The following is a 20,700-nucleotide window of genomic DNA, read 5'->3' as shown; positions in this document are numbered from 1 at the left end:
AGGAATAAACTTTTCTCGCTCACATTCTCTGTAACGGAGCAAGGAGGGGTGGCATTTAGGGTTCGCCGTTATCAGAGGAGTCCGATTCCGTCGTTCCCGCGCGGGCCCGATAATCTCGTCCTGCACACCTTTCCTTGCAGCTCGGTTATGGATTGTCGAACTCTGGGGGCAAATTGGCCAACGTTGTGGCACATCCTGGGGACGGAGGAGGACCCTTTACTTGAGGGGAGTAAAGACATTACTTGAGGACGAACGGTATATAGTCATCCTTGGTCAGGTTCTACAAAGAAATCTCATTTATTTCCGTTTCACCACCTCCCCCAGGTTAGGTGCAGAGTCAAACGTGAATAAAAGCAAAGCCCTAATTGGGTTGAGATTTTCACGAGATAACGGAGATTCAGAGATGTGTTAGGACAGCTTCGCACAGACTTAACAATAGAGTAAATCTTGGAACGTAAAAATAGTCTCGTGAACGCCCTAGCGGGTGGATATGACGGATGGGAGGTTGACACACAGGTTGGTGTCGACCCTTAAACCCCCATATGGATTGTAACACATCCTATAGCTCTTAGACCCTCTTGTCTCTGAGGACATTTGTTCACCGGTGTTCTGAATCGCCAGTCCGTGTTTTACTCAGGGTTGTTTTAATTGATGCTGGTTTGGATACCGTAGAAATGATTTCATTTTGGTTGCTTTGGTCGTCACTGCAGCACAAGGGAAGCCTTGTCTTCTGTGTGCTTTGGCGACTCCATGTGTAAGGACTCCTCAGGCACTGAAATGCTGAAGTCCAGCTCATTCTCAGCCTCTTGAAAACCAGTTTCACTGTTTGACAATAGAGGCACCCATGAGGGAGAGTGCGGGCTGGGTCCCAGACCACAGCAATGACGTGTCACACGAGTTCTTTGTTTTCCCAGTGTATATAAAACTTAGGTTTGTATTATACTGGGGTCTATTAAGTGTGCAATACCATTATGTCTTAAAAATGCACATTCCTTAATTGAAAAACACTTTATTGCTGAAAAGTGCTAACCATCATTTGAGGCTCCGGCAAGTCCTAGTAGTAATAGCAAAGATCACTGATTACCGCACAAAATAGAATAATAATGAACAAGTTTGAAATATTGTGAGAATTACCAAAATGTGACACAGAGAAACGAAGGAATCAAATGCTTTTGGGAAAATGGTGCTGATAGACTTGCTCCATTCAGGCTTGCCACAAACCAAGATTTGTTTAAAAAAAAAAAAGCAATATCTGTAAAGAACAATAAAGCGAAGTGCAAAAAACGAAGTATGCCTGTAATTCCTTCCCTTTGGGCTAGTTATCTCATTACGTTACCAAAACACACAAGTTGTTTTACTATTTATTTTCCTATTTACTGCTTGTTAGTTCTGGTGGTTCTTCCACCAGAGAACCACTAAGGTCAGAGGAATGTGAATTGCGGGAGTGGTTGTCCCCTGGGCATGGGACAAAGAATGAGTAAGCAGGGGCTTCCCTGGCGCAGTGGTTAAGAATCCGCCTGCCAATACAGGAGACACGGGTTCGAGCCCTGGTCCAGGAAGATCCCACATGCCGCGGAGCAACTAAGCCCGTGCACCACAACTACTGAAGCCCATGCACCTAGAGCCTGCAAGCCACAACTACTGAAGCCTGTGTGCCTAGAGCCCGTGCTCCACAAGAAGAGAAGCCACCGCAATGAGAAGGCCACGCACCACAATGAAGAGTAGCCCCCGGGCTTCCCAGTGGCGCAGTGGTTGAGGGTCCGCCTGCCGGTGCAGGGGACGCGGGTTCGTGCCCCGGTTCGGGAGGTTCCTACATGCCGCGGGGCAGCTGGGCCCGTGAGCCATGGCCTCTGGGCCTGTGCGTCCGGAGCTTGGGCTCAATTTTTTTTTTTTAATGAGTAAGCAGGACATTTCTTGAAGTCTCGTATTTTGTCTTTAAATGTGTGACTTTTTACATATCTTTATTTTAATAGGAAGTCAGTCTCTCATCGAAAAGGAAAAAAAAACAAACTTTTTTCTGAAACTGTGTTTCAAAATCATGTGCTTTATGTATTTTGTTGCTTCTGAAATCCCCCTGGTGCCCTGCCTCATTACCCCAGCGAAGTCTCAACTGCTGTTTGAGAAGAATTAGTTCTCATTTGAAATTAATTTTAATGTATCACGATAACAGGATAATAACTACGGTCAGCATCTTTTGCCAGATTGTCACATTTTATTTTTTTTAATTAATTTTTACTGGAGTATAGTTGAGTATCTGTCACATTTTAGAGAAGAAACTTGTGGGTTTTGCTCCAACTAGGATTCTTTTAGAATCTAGTTGGTTCTAGAATGAAAACCATAATTCAAGCGACATAAACATAACTCAAAATGGTTTACTCCTTTTATTTCTTTGTTTACTGTTAAAAATTAGTGAAACCAATCATAGAGCTTAGAAGACCTTAGAGCATCTAGTCAAGGGGTTCCTAATCTGGGGGAATTCATGGATAAATTTTTGGGCCTCTGAATGCCCTGAAATTATATGCAAAATTATGTATGTACATTTATGGAGGAGAGCATTGATAAAATTTTATTACATTTTCAGAAAGATTAGTGCCTCTAAAGCTAAAATACTCTAATCCAATCTGAGGTTATAAATGCTGAAGTAGGTCCAGAACTCTTTCCACACACCTAAGTAACAGCAGACCCTGGTGTTGCTGCTGCCTTTTACATTTCCTTGGGCTCGAACGTTCTCTTTAACGGAGAAGAAAAGTGGTTTTTCATTGTCTAAAGAAAAGCACACAATACAATATCATATATCTGCTCAACTGGATTCAAACTGAGCATACTTCCTGCCAAACCTCCTGTTCTCTTTCCAAACTCAGGACGTAAAAAGCCATTCAATCTCATTCTTGTGAAAACAGCCGTTGCCAAGAAACAACCAACACTCCAGGGATCATTAACTCTAAAGCGCAACAGGATTTCTAGTTTTGCATTTAAGTTATTGATAGAAAAGCTTCTTACACTTGAGCCATGCATTGATTTATTCATTCACTCAAGAAATATTTATTGAGTACCTGGCTTTGGTTCGCTAAAGAAAAAAGAGCCAGTTTTCCTTTGGGGGTGAGGGGGTGAGGGTGGTGATAAGGTGGATATACTGAGCTAAAAGCAAGATACAGTGGAGAGAACTCGGCCCTGTTAGAAATATCATGTGCGTCTAACATTCCCTCTTAGTTACCTTCTCTTCACAGTGTGACAGGTAGCAAGTCTGTTAAATTTGGGGACTCTACCGAGCTTGCCTGTGCTTGTATTCTCAGAAGATTTTGGTCTCCTCTGCGCGTGGAGCAGAGTGGGCTGCTTCCCCTGGACACCAGCCTGATAGAAATTTGCTTCACCTGCTTCATGGGAATAATCCCTGTGAGCTTTGAGAGGTTTGCACTTGTGGCTGAGATCAAGGAAAGATTTGTGAACTCTTCCTCGTCACCATCACCTAAAAATCACCTGAATGTCCATCTTCATCTCTGGAGCCTTGCTCATGGCCTTCGGTGCCCCGGCTCCTGCCACCTTCCTGGGTGGGTTCAACATGCCCTGTTGACGTCCCCTACAACCCCAGCCTCCTTACCACCTTGTCTGAAGGTTCAACTCCCACATTCCTTTCCAACTACAGCCCCACCCCTCTCACTCATTCATAGCCAAAATTCCGATTTTCTTTCCAAAAAAAATAAAGTCAGTCCTAAAATAAGAGGACCAGAAAAAGATATTCACGTTTTTATGCAAGAATCTTAACTGATATGTTGAATTTGATTTCTAAGCTGCTCCAGTATTTAAGAATTTGTCTTTTTCTAAAAAATACAACAAACTGATGAATATAACAAAAAAAAGAAGCAGACTCACAGATACAGAGGACAAACCAGTGGTTACTAGTTGGGGGGGGAGGGTACAAACTATGGGGTATAAGACAGGCTCAAGAATGTATTGTACAACACAGGGAATCTAGCCAATTTTGTGTAATAACTGTAAATGGAAAATAACCTTTAAAAGTTGGATAAAACATTTTGAAAGAAAATAGAAACAAAATAGTTTTTTAAAAAAGGAATTGTTTTTAACCTTATATAACTTAACAACAATAGTGGCTTAAACAAGACATTTATTTAGTTTTTTGGCCACGCCGTGCAGCATGCAAGACCTTAGGTCCTGTAACCAGGGATGGAACCTGTGCCCCCTGCATTGGGACGGCAGAGTCTTAACCACTGGGCTGCCAGGGAAGTCCCAAGATACTTGTTTCTTAAGTGAAAGGCATCTGGAGGTAGGTTGGTCTAGTGCTGGTACAGGGACCCCAGTCATCAGGGACCCAGATCTGTTCTCTCTTTAAGATCCTGTGTTTTGGGAATTCCCTGCGGTCCAGTTGTTAGCACTCAGCACTTTCACTGCCAAGCACCCAGTTTCAATCCCAGGCTGGGGAACTAAGATCCTGAAAGCCGTGCAGCCAATTGAAAAAAAAAAAGATCCTGTGTTTGGTTGTGTGACTTCTTCCTTCGTATCACCTCATAGGCCAAGAGAGGTGCAGTTATTTTGTCTTCAGCCATCACATCTGTAATCTCAACACTAGGCCTGGGGGAAGGGTGGAGGACAGAAAGGCCTCCTTCCAGCTAAGCAAACTCCCTCTGCCTACGCTGTCCTCAATCCCCTTGTGATAGTTCGATTTACATTTTATTAGCCAGACTTTGGCCACCTGGACACGGGGCCTGTTGCTACCTCCAAATAAAATCAGGGTTCTGTTATTTTTTTTAATTAATTAATTTATTTTTGGCCGCATTGGGTCTTTGTTGCTGTGCATGGGCTTTCTCTAGTTGCAGCGAGCTGGGGGCTACTCTTCATTGCAGTGCGTGGGCTTCTCATTGCGGTGGCTTCTCTTGTTGCGGAGCATGGGCTCTCGGCACGTGGGCTTCAGTAGTTGCGGCTCGCGGGCTCTAGAGCACAGGCTCAGTAGTTGTGGCGCACGGCCTTAGTTGCTCCATGGCATGTGGGAGCTTCCCGGACCAGGGCTCGAACTCATGTCCCCTGCACTGGCAGGGGGGTTCTTAACCACTGTGCTACCAGGGAAGTCCCAGGGTTCTGTTATTATGGAAGAAAAGGAAATCAGATATTGGGTGACCCCTAGCGATGTGTGCACAGCTGCTAATGAATAACATCTCCCTTGAACACGGGGAAATTCACTAGAGTATAAGCTCCACTGTATGCCAGGCACCCACCTTGTATATAGGAGGAGCTCAGTAAATGATGGGTGAATGATTGAATGATTTGAATTCAACATGATGATTATTTTTCACATTACAGGTAAATATAGACTACATTAAGAATTTGAATAGTGGAATCAACAAGCTACAAGGAAATGGCCAGACCCTGTGTCCTTATTTAGACTCAAAAGTTATCTTCTCACATGTTGACATTTTGTGTAGCCTTGCTAATTAAAGTGCCTGCGAGCTGGCTGGAAGGGCAGAATCTGAGGCTTCACTCCAAATCTATGGACTCCGAACCCACATTTTAAACATGCTCAGGTAATTTGAACCCGGACTAAAGTTTAGGAAGCACTGCTTTGTCATGCTTTAAAAAAACAAAACAAAACACACAGCATCACAGAAATATTTCTTTAAAATTTTTTCCTGCACTTGCATTAAGGTAGGGGTGTGTGTGTGTGTGTGTGTGTGTGTGTGTGTGTGTGTGTGTGTGTGTGTGTGTGTGTGTGATGTGTGATATATACTGCTTCTTCCCACCAGCTGGTTGGGGTAAAGATTACAACCTGCAGAGGATGTTTAAAAAAAAAAGTCCAGGGACTTACCTGGAGGTCCAGCGGTTAAGACTCCATGCTTCCAGTGCAGGGGGCATGGGTTCAATTCCTGGTGGAGGAACTAAGATACCAGATGCCGCAGGGCGCAGCCAAAAAAAAAAAAAAAAAGTCCATTAGATGCTTGTTCTGATAGGTATTTTTTGCAGATAATGGAACTGAGGAGGGAAGCATCGAATTGTAGTCTTTGTCTTAAGGCTTTAGTGATTAAAAGTGACTCCCTTACATATTATCGTAGGGGGTAGGGTGGAGACTTCTGCGCGCTTCACAGTCGCCCAACTCACGCTCTCTCTCTGGTCCCTCCCCGCCCCCAGCCTCCCCCTTCTGTCTGGCTTTCCCGGGCCTGACACTTGCTGGAGCGGGCAGGCAGCCCAAAGCCCGCGGAAGTTTGCAGGAGTTCCCCCAGGTGACCCCAATACACTCCTTCCCAACCCCACCCACTCCTTAACCCACATGAAAGTCAAGGAATTAAGTACCTGGCCGCAGGTAATTCCTATCCCTGAGGCAGCTGTAAGAGTTATTTGTGGGGCTGAGCGGGTTTAGACCAGGAGCTGGAATTGTGTATGCAGGAGTCAAAAGTGTGGATTTCCGATCGTTTTATCAAGGGTCTGGATAAATGGCTGAACAAGAGAGTTTTGCAGGTTTCGGCATAGCGCAACAAAATAATTATTACTGGTACTGGCAAAGGTGAGCTGATTTTTCCTACTCTGAACGAAAAGCGAGACCGGTAGTGTTCTGTTTCTTATACGACTTGGCAGTTTACAAACTGTTGCTTTGAAAATAGGTGTGCTTAAAACAATGAAAGTGGAAATCATCCTTACGTGTAACGTCTGGGAAAGACAAGGGAGTCCTGGGTTTTTGAGTGATTCTGCCTTGATTGGTGATGTCATTCCTGTCCTTTCCCTTCTGCTCTCAGAGTGAAGCCAGACTTCCATTCCTGCCAGGGTTACCCCTTTGGCAACTGGTACGAGCAACAGCACAGCTATTATCCTCCTTCTGGCTATAGCTGTGGCTATGGAACGGATGGAAATGGACCCAACCTTTATTCTGTGTGTGAGACCTCCGGATACCCAGTTGAAACTTCGCTTACACCCAAGGTATCTCTCCCTGGCATTAATACTGGGTGGTTTGGGTGCCCCGTATGGAAACATCTTTTTTCCTTTCCTCACGCTTCCAGATCCTCTCATTCAAATTCCCACAGCCCTGGCTTCTGCTCCCTAATTTAGTACCAGAGAGGAAAAGCTGATGACCTGAGACATTTTGACTTGCAAACAATTTCAGTCCTCACTGTTTTCCAAACATAATAGGTTGGTGAAGTCTGTGCGGGAATTCTTGCTACTAAATTGTAGCTTAGCATCATTCAATAGATTTTACCCTTAAACACTTAAAATTGGACAAGAGGTACTTTTTTTTTTTTTTTTGCTGTAGCAGCAAACATTAACACATTGTAATTTTTTGATGACTAAAGTAACATATTTCTTTAAAAGAGGTATTGGAGTAAGAGAAAGTCTCCACCACCCCACTCTCTTCCCCGTTCCGTCCCCACTTAGAAGAAAGCATTGTTCAAGTGGATGTATGGCCTCTAGATTTTCCCTTCTACTCTCACTAAGTCACTGTGAATGGGCTTACTTTCTGTTTGGGGAGCTCGAGGCGCCTTCACTAGAATGGACAGTGTCGGATAGTCTTAGTAGTTTGTTCCTTGCTTGCTGTTGTTATGTTGCACCAGGAAAGCTTTCTTTAAAAGTTGCCCATTGGGATGTGCTGTGATTTTAGCTCATCACTTATCGACTGACATTTTAAATGTTTTCGGTGCTTTAACAAACTTCCTTTTACCTCTTTTCAAGAATTTGAGTGTTTTTTGGCTAAGGGAAAAATTCTAGAAGGGGACGTTCTCGATTAAAGGATATGACATTTAACATCTTAAACAGCAAAAGCTTCTCTCCAAAGAGCCTGCCTGAGCTTACACTTTCCATTGATGGTATGACTTGCTTCTCCATGAGGTTCTGTGTGTGATTAGCCAGTCTGACAGGTGAGGAAGGCATTTGTCTTTCATTGGAGGCAAATAACTTTCAAGTGTTTATTGGTATCTGTGCTCTGTGATTTCATTGGTGTCCTTTGTCTACCTTTTTCCTTGTGTCCCCCCCTTTTCTTGACTGTGTGAGATATTTACATAATAGGGAAATTAGCGCTTTGCAGTCAAAGTGTTACAAAATTTTTTCCCCAATTTGTGTGCACAGTAACACTTCGTGTGATAGCCTTGGCTTTAACACCTAAGCCTTCAGTTTTTAAAACGTGCGTTTGCTTGGTATTTTTTTGCCCAGACTTTCATTTCCAATTTTTCAAGGCTGTTTTTTTTTTTTGGGTTTTCTGGCTGTGCCTCGGTGCTTGCGGGATCTTAGTTCCCGGACCAAGGATTGAACCCAGGCCCTCGGCAGTGAAGGTGCCAAGTCCTAGCCACTAGACCAGCAGGGAATTCCCACCTGAGGTTTTATCGTATTTTTCTTCTTTCACTTCTCTCTTTTTTTGTGCTCTTTTGGGAGATGGTCTGACTTCCTGTGGTTAACTTTGTATCTTTAAATAGAGAGGTATAGGTTTGAGTATATTATCAACTTCAGAAATTAACCAATTATGCAATGGGTGAACTGAGTCCATAGAAGAAAAGTCACAAAGGATTAGCATCAGACAAAGGCGTCTGGCTTCTCTGAAGTTTCGGGGAACTAACTCGGCTCCTGGGGCCTGGGCGAGGAACTAGACAGCAGGGACCCTGGAATCAGCTGTGTGTCCTTGACAAAGTCAGGTTCCCAGCCGGTGCGTGCAGAGAGGAGTTGTAAAAACTTGCATTGTCCCAGGAGAGCCCACAGAGTCTGGAGTAACTAACCAAGATTTATTTGGGGAGTGCTTCTGGAATTAACTTCATTCCTTACGTAAGAAGATAATTGATTGGTTTGCTTTTCTGTAGCCTCTGCACTTCCTTAAGCATCTACTGTCCTGGTCCTTAGCTGAGACATGGGGTGCGGCAGGGGGTGTGATTAGAAGGCCACGAGGGGTATGTGCTCATGGAGACTTTGCAGATTGTCACCTGGAAGGAAGGGCAGAGCTCCAGGTGGAGAGTTGGGTACCTATTACAGTACCTGTGGAGTCTGATGCCAGGGTCCCTGCTGTCTGGTTCCTCGCCCAGGGCCCAGGATGTCAGTTAGTTCCCCAAAACTTCAGAGAAGCCAGACGCCTTTGTCTGATGCCTCGTCTTTGTGACTTTCTTCTATGGACGCGGTTCACCCATTGCACTTATATCATTGAAAGGTTCTTTTAATCAAAATTCAAAGTAAAGTTGATCAAAAGGGAGTTTAATGTATATTATTTTTGAGAGCTAAATTCTTCCAAGGGAGTGAGTAACCCTTTAAGTAAAATTAGTTTTTTCTTAAAATACTGATTTTCATTGTAGGAAACCACAGCTCTGGCTGAAAACCAAGATGAAGATTCACTAGAAGGTAACAGAAAACTTCTGTTGCCCTCGTTGAAAACAAAACTAACCCCTTTTCCAGGTTCCTCATTCACTCAGCTGGCTAGAAACTGAAAGTTCCTACTGGAGAATTCTAGTGTAGGTCTTCCTCTGTTTCTGAATTAGTCGCTATAAACAATTTATTCACTTATAACAATCTGTTAACTAAACAGATAAAGCAGCATGATTATTTTTCAAAGCCCTGTTGTAGGGATTTAGTTCTGGTTCACTCTTTGGCATTGTATCTGCCCAAGTCCTCATGCTAGAAACTCAAGACTCATCCTCGACCCTTCCTTTCTCTTCTGCTCCAAGTTTAACGCATTTCCAAGTCCTGTCCGTTCATCTCCACGGGCGTTATCTCTCAATTCCATCCATCTTCTCCATCTAGACGCTCACTGAGTCTGGTAGCACTACTTTCTTAGCTTCAATTTCTATTTTTAGGTCTTATTGAAAGTAAACACTCAATTAAAAAAATTTAACATTAAATGTCTGCAATATTTCCTGCTAATGTGTTTTTAAAAGCTCTAATTTTAAGCCATTTCTACTATGTGTCCTGTAAAACTGTATTTTTTTTTTTCATATGTGTTCTTGGCTTCTGCAGATCCAAATCTTCATTTGAATATTGAGGAGTTAAACAAAGAATTTATGGTGGAAAGTGAAGAGCTCTATGACTCTCTCATGAATTGCCACTGGCAGCCTCTGGATACAGTTCACTCTGAAATCCCAGATGAGACCCCCCAAAAGCAAGATGTTCATTAAGCTACCCAACTATCACATTGATTGTATCTTGTTTTGTTTTTGTTAAAAAAAAATTCTCCCAGGAATGTCTTGGATTCTGTATGCAAATACAGATTTCCAAGACTTAGATGTGATTGAGATGAGAGAACATAACGTAAATAAATTTCACCAGCACATTCATTTCCAGAAGTGTGGTTACATTACGGTTTTGTTTGTTTTTTCATTTTTTGGCTGTGCCACGAAGCATGTGGGATCTTAGTTCCCCAAACAGGGATCGAACCCACGCCCCCTGCATTGGAAGCACAGAGTCTTAACCACTGGACCGCCAGGGAGGCCCCAAGTATGTTATATTATGTAAGTGCCAGAAGAGGTCGCAGAACTATCATGGTAGAACAGGCTGCGCTGTTAAGACATTTGAAAATAGGTTTCCTAACACAACATTGTAAATCAATTTTAAAAAAAAGATAATAGGTTTAATACGAGATGGGCCTAACCTGAACTGATGGTGGCATTAGCTACTCTGGTATAATTTGCTGCTTTCCTCTGCTCACAGACAATACAAGGTTTCTCACCTGCATCTAGTATAGAAAAATGTACATTAGAACTAGATGTTTGATTTCCTTTTCCTGACCCTCAGGCTCTCTTATGAGAGAACTAGACAGCAGAAGTCAGTGGAAACTCACTTGTCACAGCTGAATCCTCAGCATGGAAAAAGTGTGCTTGATCAAAACAGATGATCAGCCTTCTAAGATAGAGGAATTGGACTCCCATAAACACCAGTTCTGAAACTTCAATGCATATGTTGACCGTGTCTCTTATAAAATATGGGTTCTTGGGCTTCCCTGGTGGCACAGTGGTTGAGAGTCCGCCTGCCGATGCAGGGGACACGGGTTCGTGCCCCGGTCCAGGAAGATCCCACATGCCGCAGGGTGGCTGGGCCCGTGAGCCATGGCCGCTGAGCCTGCGCGTCCGGAGCCTGTGCTCCGTAACGGGAGAGGCCACAACAGTGAGAGGCCCGCGTACCGCAAAAAACCAAAAAAACAAAAAACAAAAGAAAGACCGGTTCTTTAAATTTTAGAAATCAAGCTTTATGAAAAACTTGCTCTTCCTTTCTTCTCATTTTGCCAAGCACCAGTGAGACTTTGTCACACAGTGGCATTCTCCGTGGACCAACCTTGGACAGTGGTTGGAAAACTGAATCATGAGAAATCTGATAAGTCAGTCCTATCTCTCATCCTCCACTTTCATGAAGCAACAGGAAGGAGTGTAGACTCAGAGCAAGGGTAGCCATTTAACCTGTGACCTACTTTGTATTTCCTGCAAGCTGACTATGGGTTTTACATTTCTACATTTAAAGTGTTAAAAACAAAAACAAAAAAACCCCACAAAAACAAAGAATACATGGCAGAGTCCGTATGTGGCCGGCAAAGCCTAAAATATTTATTTTCAGGCCTTTCGTAGAAAACGGTTGCTGGTTCTTGGTGTAAGTGGCTGGGACACACCAATAAATATCAAAAACAATTGAAGAAAACTGAAACATGAAAGAGAACCCCCCAATTCAATAAAGAGAAGCACCACCACCTAAGAAAACAGTTAATAAACGAAAGAAAACTGAAGTAAAACTATAGAGACATGCAGTTTTGGGTCCTTAAACTTGCAAATTAGTACTAGGATCAGCTTGTAAAATTCTGTTAAGAATTCTGCAGTGAAAACCTCTATAGTTTGTCTGAAGTTGTTTATGACCATATCACTATTTGCTATTATTCACCTCTAAGAATTTTTTGTCCTTAACAAATGTGTACCCATAGTTTAGCAACAAGGCCACTACAGTAAACCTGTCAGTGCGAGGTACATTGTGTGTATGTAAGTTTCTGAGATGGTCTCTGTAGTAGATGGCTACTTCAAATTTATTTCTTGAATGATACAATTATATTAACTTTTTCTCTTATTATGTAACCTTTGGACATTCTAACTTGAAAGACTAAATATAGATTATAAAATGAATGCGGAAATTTCAAAAAAAAAAGAATTCTGCAGTGATTTTTATTGGAACTGCATGAAATTTATAAATTAATTGGGAGATAATTATTTAATTCAATTAAAATATTGAATCTTTCAATCCATGAAAATAGTATAGCACTCCATTTTTAAAAATAATTATTTCTTTTTAAAAATAAATTTACTTATTTATTTTTGGCTGCATTAGGTCTTCATTGCTGCATGCGGGCTTTCTTAGTTGCAGCAAGCAGGGGCTACTCTTCGTTGCAGTGTGCAGGCTTCTCATTGTGGTGGCTTCTCTTGTTTTAGCGCGTGGGCTCTAGGAGCGCAGGCTTCAGTAGTTGTGGCACGCAGGCCCAGCAGTTGTTATAGCAGTCCATTTTTAAGTCTTTTATAAAATTTATATGTTAAAGTCTGTACATCTTTTGTTAGATTTACCCTTAGTAATTTATGGGTTTTTATTATTGCTTGAAATATTCTTTGCTGGTATATATAAACACCGTTCACTTATATATAATGATCTTATATTCAGCAAGCTGATTTTATTTACTAATTCTAGTAGCTTTCCTATAGGCTCTTAGCTTATCTACCTTCTAGACAATCACACTGTCTGAAAATAATGGCAAATTAATTTCTTTTCCAATTCTTACACAAGTTTTTTCTTTTTCTTACCTTATTCAGGTGACTACAATTTCACTGAAAATGTTGAATATAGGATTGGTAGTGGACATCTGTATTACAGACTTTAAAGGAAATCCTTCTGAGATTCCACCATTAAGAATACTGTGTTTGCAGGGCTTCCCTGGTGGCGCAGTGGTTGAGAGTCCGCCTGCCGATGCAGCGGACGCGGGTTCGTGCCCCGGTCCGGGAGGATCCCACATGCCGCGGAGCGGCTGGGCCCGTGAGCCATGGCCGCTGAGCCTGCGCGTCCGGAGCCTGTGCTCCGCAACGGGAGAGGCCACAACAGTGAGAGGCCCACATACCACAAAAAAAAAAAAAAAAAAAAGAAGAAGAAGAATAATGTGTTTGCAAAAAAATTTAAAAATAAAAAGAATAATATGACTAAAAATGGAACTACCACATGACCCAGCAATCCCACTACTGGGCATATATCCTGAGAAAACCATAATTCACAAAGGTACATGTACCACAACGTTCACTGTAGCACTATTTACAATAGCCAGGACATGGAAGCAACCTAAATGTCCATTGACAGATGAATGGATAAAGAAGATGTGGCACATATATACAATGGAATATTACTCAGCCATAAAAAGGAACAAAACTGAGTTATTTGTAATGAGGTGGATGGACCTGGAGTCTGTCATACCGAGTGAAATAAGTCAGAGAGAGAAAAATACCATATGCTAATGCACACATATGGAATCTAAAAAAAAAACGGTACTGATGAACCTAGTGGCAGGGCAGGAATAAAGATGCAGAGATAGAAAACAGACTTGAGGACTCAGTGGGGGAAGGGGAAGCTGGGATGAAGTGGGAGAGTGGCATGGACATATATACACTACCAAATGTAAAATGGATGCCTAGTGGGAAGCAGCCGCATAGCTCAGGGAGATCAGCTGATGCTTTGTGACAATCTAGAGGGGTGGGATAGGGAGGGTGGGAGGGAGGCTCAAGAGCGAGAGGATATGGGGATATATGTACACTTATAGCTGATTCACTTTGTTGTACAGCAGAAACTAACACAACATTGTAAAGCAATTATACTCCAATAAAGATTAAAAAAAAGAATAATGTGTTTGCAGTAGGTTTTTTGGTACGTAGTTATAATTTCAGCTTATCTGTGAGTTTTCTCATTTAGCCTCATCTCCTTTGTCTCTTTGGAACCAAACCAGGTTCATAGACATTCTTATTGCCTGTCTAGGCACCTTGGACTCATTAATGTAAAAAAGAGAAGGCTTTTTGGGTTTATACCTCTGAGAATGTCCCCTCACCTTGGAGAAATCTTCTTTGCTGGTTTTTTTGGAGATTTGTAGAAATACACATCTCCTGTCTGCTTCCTGTCACATGCAACAGTATTCCATCTTTGCTGCTTTGGAAACCCTTCTGCATACTTTGTGGTTTAGAGTTTCAATTTCTTCTAGTTTCATCAAGTTAGAGTTTCTAGTTCTCATTCTCCTTGTGGCTTTTGCATATTTTCCATGAAAGGAGATTACTAAGCACTATATTGATGTCTTCCAAAGAATCACAGCGGATTCTTATCAGAAATTTACAAGCTGAGGGACTTTCCTGGTGGCTCAGTGGTTAAGCATCTGCCTGCCAATGCAGGGGACATGAGTTTGAGCCCTGGTCTGGGAAGATCCCACATGCCACGGAGCAACTAAGCCCGTGCGCCACAACTACTGAGCCTGCGTGCCACAACTACTGAAGCCCATGCGCCTAGAGCCCATGCTCCGCAACAAGAGAAGCCACTGCAATGAGAAGCCCATGCACCGCAACGAAGAGTAGCCCCCGCTCACTGTAACTAGAGAAAGCCCGCGCACAGCAATGAAGAAACAATGCAGCCAAAACCAATTAATTAATCAAAAATAAAGTTACCAATGATTAAGACTTTATTAAAAAAAGAGGCATACATTAAAAAAAAGAAATTTACAAGCTGATCCTAGAAAGATCATGGTTCTGACTAGATTGATAAGTGTTGATTATGAAGGATAAATAAGGTTTCTGCTGTACTCAAAGGGCAGAGAGGATTATGCTTGGAACTTGGCTTGTGGTACCACCATGTCCAGGGGTACAAGTTACTAGGAGCTCAGTTCCACCTTATACACAGCTGTGCCATGAAGGTCAGAGTTCCTTCAGAAATGATGACTTCAGTCATATCACCAAGATGAAGCTTAAGCAAGTGAGGTTTGGGGTGTTTTTGTTTTGCTAGTTGGTTGGCTTTTTGGTAACTCTTCATGTTAATATATTTTCATACTTACAGAAAAGCTGAAGTAATAGTACAAGATCGACCAATTGTTTGTATATGTTCCATTTGCTTTCCTATTCTGTGTGTACGTGTCGTGTACATATTTTGAATCATTTGAGAGTATGTTGGAGACGTCATGCTACCTCACACTCTAAACACCTTGGTACTTCCTAAGTAAAAAGAATTTTTTTGTATAATCAGGACATTTAAAATTGACACAATAGTATTATCTAATCCACAATCTGTATACTATTTTTTTTCTATTTTCCCAGTAATGTCCTTTATAGCTTTCCTTTATACCTCCAGTTTAGGATCTAATCCAGGATCATGTGTTGCATTGATTTTCATTTCTCAGTAATCTCCTTTAATCTAGGACCATGCTAGTTATTTTCTACAATGTTGATCAATTTGGGTTTGTTTGATGTTTTCTCATGACTACAAATTCAGTTTATTCAGTTTAGGGACACCACTAAAGTGATGTTATGTCCTCAGCGCTTTCTATCAGATTGACTGTGAGTCAATCTGTCCCAGTGTTATGTAACTTTTTATGTAACTTATATCCCAATGTAACTTGCCCCCCTCACCCCGGCTGTGCAGCACCACTTGCAGGATCTTAGTTCCCTGACCAGGGATCAAACCCGTGTCCCCTGAAATGGAGGGCAGAGTCCTAACCACTGGACCACCAGGGAATTCCCAGTGATATAACTTTGATCACTTGATTAGATGATGTGTTTAGGCTTTTTTTTTCACTGTAAAGTTACAATTGAATGCTTAAAAAAATAAGTGCTTAAGTGCTTAAAAAAAAGTGCTTAAAAAAAGTGCTTAAATGCTTAAAAAAATAAGTGCTTAAATAAGTGCTTTTTAATGCTTAAAAAAATAATCTATGGGGAGATATTTTGCAACTATGTAAGTATTCTGCTCCTTGTCAAACTTTCACCCATTAGTTACAGCAACCATTCATGATTTCCTAACTCCATTATTCCTTCTGTATTTATTAGTTGGTCTTTTACTGTAAGAGCTTTCCCTTCTCCTCCATTTAGGTGTGTACATATGTATGTATATATGCATGTATGGATTTATGGACTCAGTTATTGAATTACAACCTATTACTATCATATTTATTTGGATGCTCAAAGTGTCCCAGATTAGCCAGCAGGAGCCTCTTCAAGGTGACTTCTGTGCCTTTTGATATGTTCTCATTATTCTCTGAGTACTACCCTAATTTCTGGTGCTACACTCTGTTGCAGACTTATACTTTCCCTGCCCAAGCACGGGAACCAACTTTTTCTTCAAGGATCTCTTGACTCGCTGGATTTTCAACAAAGCCAAGAAATACATTGGTAAAGGCAAGTCTCAACGTCCAACTACAGTCTTTGAGATCAATTGCAGAGAGCAAAACTGTAGTCTCAAAATCTTCCCTCTATGGCAAGGTCTTGCCTAACAGCCTAATCTAGGAGAAACCCACTCTCTCCACATCTGTTGACCTCTGTCACTTCACCCTGTTTTATTTTCTTCACAGTGACACTTAATCACTATCTAAAATTATCTTGTTTGTTGATATATTTTTGTAATTTTTCTATCCCTTCAACTACGATATAAAGGATCTGTCAGTCTTAATCCACGGCTGTATACCCGGAACCTGAAACTGGCCCAGTGCATTTGTTAAATATAGAGAGGAATGAGTGGAAGCTTTCTGCTCAAAAAAATCCTATGAAAACACAACAATATTTCTTTACCCCCATTTTATACTGTGGAAGTTTTTCAAATGGCATTTGCCCAGATTCCCACCATCCCTTAGAAAACTTTCTTGATCACATATCCAGGTAGGAAAATTTCCATGTATGGTAATGACTACAACATCAGTGTTTTAGTAAATTTCCTTGATTTTCAAAGATTTCTCTACCAGCCTGTCATGTATTTAAGTCACTCGGTTGTTTTTTGTAGTTGTTATCCCCAAAGAATCTCATGTTATTACCGTGGTTATTTTTTAAACCATCATTCTTCCACTGGGTCATCTCCGATACACAGCCATGCAACTGGAAAGTCTAATTCGGGTACTTCCTGCTGCGTCCTCTGTGAAAGCCACCATGGAATGCTAATCATGGAGTTATCATGCCTCACCTGCTCACAGGTATGTGGCAGGGGATCACAAAAGGTGTTAAGCACCAGAGTTTCGATGTGCGGACCTGGCAGTAATCAGTGCCTTTCCTCCTTGCTCTTCACGACCCACTACACCTATCTAGTAAAATCTTAAGAAAATGAATCTAGAGTTTCCCAACCGGTGATCTGTAAGACGCAGGACACGTTTTCACTGCCCTACCCCTGCTTCCTTCCCCACCGTTTTCTTAGTGATGTGACTATGGCTTTTCTCTCCTCCCCCATCCTTTTCTTTTATCTCATTCCCATAGTCTAGAATAGAGAATGTACAGAATTTTCCTTTTCATAGTGCAATTTTCATCTGTAAATATCATTTGAGACCAGTCCCTTGCGGTCATTTGGTTTAATGTGATGGCACGACACGTTACTGGGACTCACCTTACCCATCTGGTCTGTCCTGTGCAAAGGTGAAAGTCACCTGGCTCTGACTCTCAACACACAGCCAGCATAGAATTAAAAACCAAACCAAACCGGTTTTGATCATTGAACTTTGGTTTTGTAAGATGTTAACATTAGAAGTTGGGGGAAAGGTCTACGAGAATTCTCTGTACCATTTTTGTAACTTTTCTCTGCAGTCTAAAGTTATTTTTAAATAAAACCTTTTAGAAAGCCATTGAAAACCTTCCATTGTTGCCTTGTGTACAGCTGATGCCCTGAAGCTCACTAATAATTAATTCACTTTAATAGAAATAAATGGCTTGAAGTTCATAAATAATTCACTTTCACCTTGCACTAACTTTTTCAACCATTTCTCCTAACAGCCTCAGCTCTTGATCACACGCCTGAGATTCACTTTTACAGTTTGACACATGATGCTGGCCAATGGTTTCTGAATTTTGCCTTCTTTTCATAAGAACCCTTTTGTTTGGGACCATTCAGCCCCCAGTATCCTTCCCAAGAGGGAGGTCAGGCTTCCTGCGCTGGCTCCCAAGGACTCACCAAAATTAATCTTCCCGACAGCCACCCCGGGAGCTCACCACTTTCAAAGCTTGTAGGCGTTCCTCGTGGAAAAGTGCGCATGGTCAGAGTCACCTCTTACCCACCTCCTTTCAGAGATATCACTGTTAGTCTTTCCAAGGTCAGAACTTGGCCCTGGGAGGTTGACCTCCAGTGTCTTTCCATTGGCTTGATCTCTTAAGCCCTTAGCCATCCTGACCAGAAGAGGGAGTAGTCACAACAGGAAACTTCTAGTTCTGGCATTAGTCTTCCCAAACTCCAGTTATTTGCTTAGTCTGTTCAAGTGAATCTCCGCTCCCGTTTCCCACTTGGCATAGACTGCTATGCATAGACTGCTATCCTAAATTCTTTTTTAAAATTATTATTTATTTGGCTGCGCCGGGTCTTAGTTGTGGCACGAGGGACCTTCGTTACTGCATGTGGGATATTTAGTTGCAGCATGTGGGATCTAGTTCCCTGACCAGGGATCAAACCCAGGCCCCTGCATTGAGAGCACGGAGTTTTAACCACTGGGCCACCAGGGAAGTTCCTGCTCTCCTAAATTCTTACTGTGTAAAAAGATTAACAGTGGTGACCTTTCCCTCTTACCTTTTGAAGTAATATGTGCAAAGAAAAAAAAATTTTAAACCAAAGTCACTCATAATTCCATTAAGCAACAAAAAAGAGATAGCAACTGGGGTTTTAAAAAACATTAGAATCATAATATATTTTTATTTATACTTATTTTCTGGGATTCTGATTCTTAGCTCAATAAAGGATATCTACCAGAAATCTACTTCAAACCTCCAACATCATGTACCAGAGTTAAACATGCCCTTTAATGTTGGGAACAACTCAAGGACAGCTGCTATCACTGCTACCGTTTAAAACTGTATTGCAAATTTCTGCGTGTCAGAAGACAAGAAAAAGAAGGAAAAGGTAAAACTGTTACTTATTTTAAGGAATTTTTTATTTTTTCAGATTCTTTTCCTTTATTGTTTATTACAAGGTATTGGATATAGTTCCCTGTGCTATACAGAAAATCTCGTTGTTTATCTATTTTATATACATTGTTATGTATTTGTTAATCCCTCCTAATTTATCCCTCTCCCCCTCTTTCCCCTCTGGTAACCATAAATTTGTTTTCTATGTCTGTGAGTCTGTTTCTGTTTTGTAAATAAACTCAGTTGTATTAATTTTTAGATTCCACAGATAAGTGATATCATATTTGTCTTTCTCTGTTGGACTTAGTACGATAATTTCAAGATTCATTCATGTTGCTGCAAATGGGAATATTTTGTTCTTTTTAATTGTTGAGTAATATTCCATCGTATACATATACCACATCTTTTTTATTCTTTCATCTGTTGATGGGCATTTAGGTTGCTTCCATGTCTTGGTTATTGTAAATAGTGCTACTATGAACATTGGGGTGCATGTACCTTTTCAAATTAGAGTTTTCATCTTTTCTGGATATATGCCCAGGAGTGGGGTTGCTGGATCATATGGTAATTCTATTTTTATTTTATTTATTTATTTTAAAATTTTATTTATTTATTTATTGGCTGCGTTGGGTCTTCGTTGCTGTGTGCAGGCTTTCTCTAGTTGCAGCAAGTGGGAGCTGCTCTTCGTTGCGGTGCACGGGCTTCTCATTGCAGTGGCTTCTCTTGTTGCAGAGCACAGGCTCTAGGCACAGAGGCTTCAGTAGTTGTAGCACGCGGGCTCAGTAGTTGTGGCTCACAGGCTTCAGTAGTTGTGGCTCGCGGGCTGTATATCACAGGCTCAGTAGCTGTGATGTACGGGCTTCATTGCTCCACGGCATGTGGGATCTTCCCGGACCAGGGCCGAACCCGTGTCCCCTGCATTGGCAGGAGGATTCTTAACCACTGCGCCACCAGGGAAGTCCCTATTTTTAGATTTTTTTTTTTTTTTTTTTGCAGTCGCGGGCCTCTCACTGTTGTGGCCTCTCCCGTTGCGGAGCACAGGCTCCGGACGCGCAGGCTCAGCGGCCATGGTTCACGGGCCCAGCCGCTCCGCGGCATGCGGGATCCTCCCGGACCGGGGCACGAACCTGTGTCCCCTGCATCGGCAGGAGGACTCTCAACCACTGCGCCACCAGGGAAGCCCAACTCCCCATTCTTTATGTATGGGCTCGGAAGAACGACTTCCTCCCAAAGAGTGTCGTATGGAAAAAGGGAAAAACCTCACTTTACGGTGGAGAATCCTGACTAACACTACTTAAGCCGGGTGACCAAGGCCAGCATCAGCTGTGATAAGCTAAGTCGATAGTGTGTACCCTTCATATCATGTGATGAAAGTGGTACTTTACCTCTGTGGTCTTCCTCCTCCAAACCCCCAAATTCAATCTAACCATGAGAAAAACACCAGCCAAAACCAACGGGTGGGGGGCATTTTGCAAAACCTCCAACCAGCACCCTTCAAGATTGTCAAGGTCATCAAAACAAGAAAAGCCCGAGAAACAGTCACAGCCCAGAGGAGACTGGAGAAACATACCTAAACCCAATGTGGCACTTGGATAAGATCCTGGAACGAAAAAAGGATATTAGGTAAAAATTAAGGAAATCTACATAAAGTATGAATATTATGAACAAAAGAAGGATA

General features: G+C 41.9%; 2 protein-coding genes across 13 annotated transcripts in view; one reads left to right on the top strand and one right to left on the bottom strand.

Moving 5' to 3' along the window:
* Positions 1-34: 34 nt before the first annotated feature.
* Positions 35-20,700, bottom strand: part of GCNT2 (glucosaminyl (N-acetyl) transferase 2 (I blood group)) — a 148,112-nt gene continuing 127,446 nt past the window's right edge. For 4 of the 12 annotated variants that reach the window (XM_073810311.1, XM_073810312.1, XM_033863822.2 and 1 more), the window contains one exon: positions 6,881-20,622. In XM_073810311.1, the coding sequence (XP_073666412.1) occupies positions 20,378-20,622 (245 nt within the window). In that variant the 3' untranslated portion in view covers positions 6,881-20,377. Of the gene's footprint in view, positions 2,764-2,783; positions 5,092-5,815; positions 5,886-6,880; positions 20,623-20,700 lie in introns of those variants that run through there. The other 8 variants (XM_073810318.1, XM_073810326.1, XM_073810317.1 and 5 more) reach the window with 7 other exon arrangements.
* C10H6orf52 (chromosome 10 C6orf52 homolog) lies at positions 6,438-10,100 on the top strand. Its single transcript, XM_019944832.3, is given in 4 exon segments — positions 6,438-6,508; positions 6,738-6,918; positions 9,264-9,309; positions 9,922-10,100. Coding segments are annotated over 4 exon segments (477 nt in total).

Source organism: Tursiops truncatus, chromosome 10 (genome assembly GCF_011762595.2).
Source record: "Tursiops truncatus isolate mTurTru1 chromosome 10, mTurTru1.mat.Y, whole genome shotgun sequence".
Lineage (NCBI taxonomy): Eukaryota > Metazoa > Chordata > Mammalia > Artiodactyla > Delphinidae > Tursiops > Tursiops truncatus.
The sequence above is the reverse complement of the archived record's forward strand: the minus strand, read 5'-3'. Positions and strand labels throughout refer to the sequence as shown.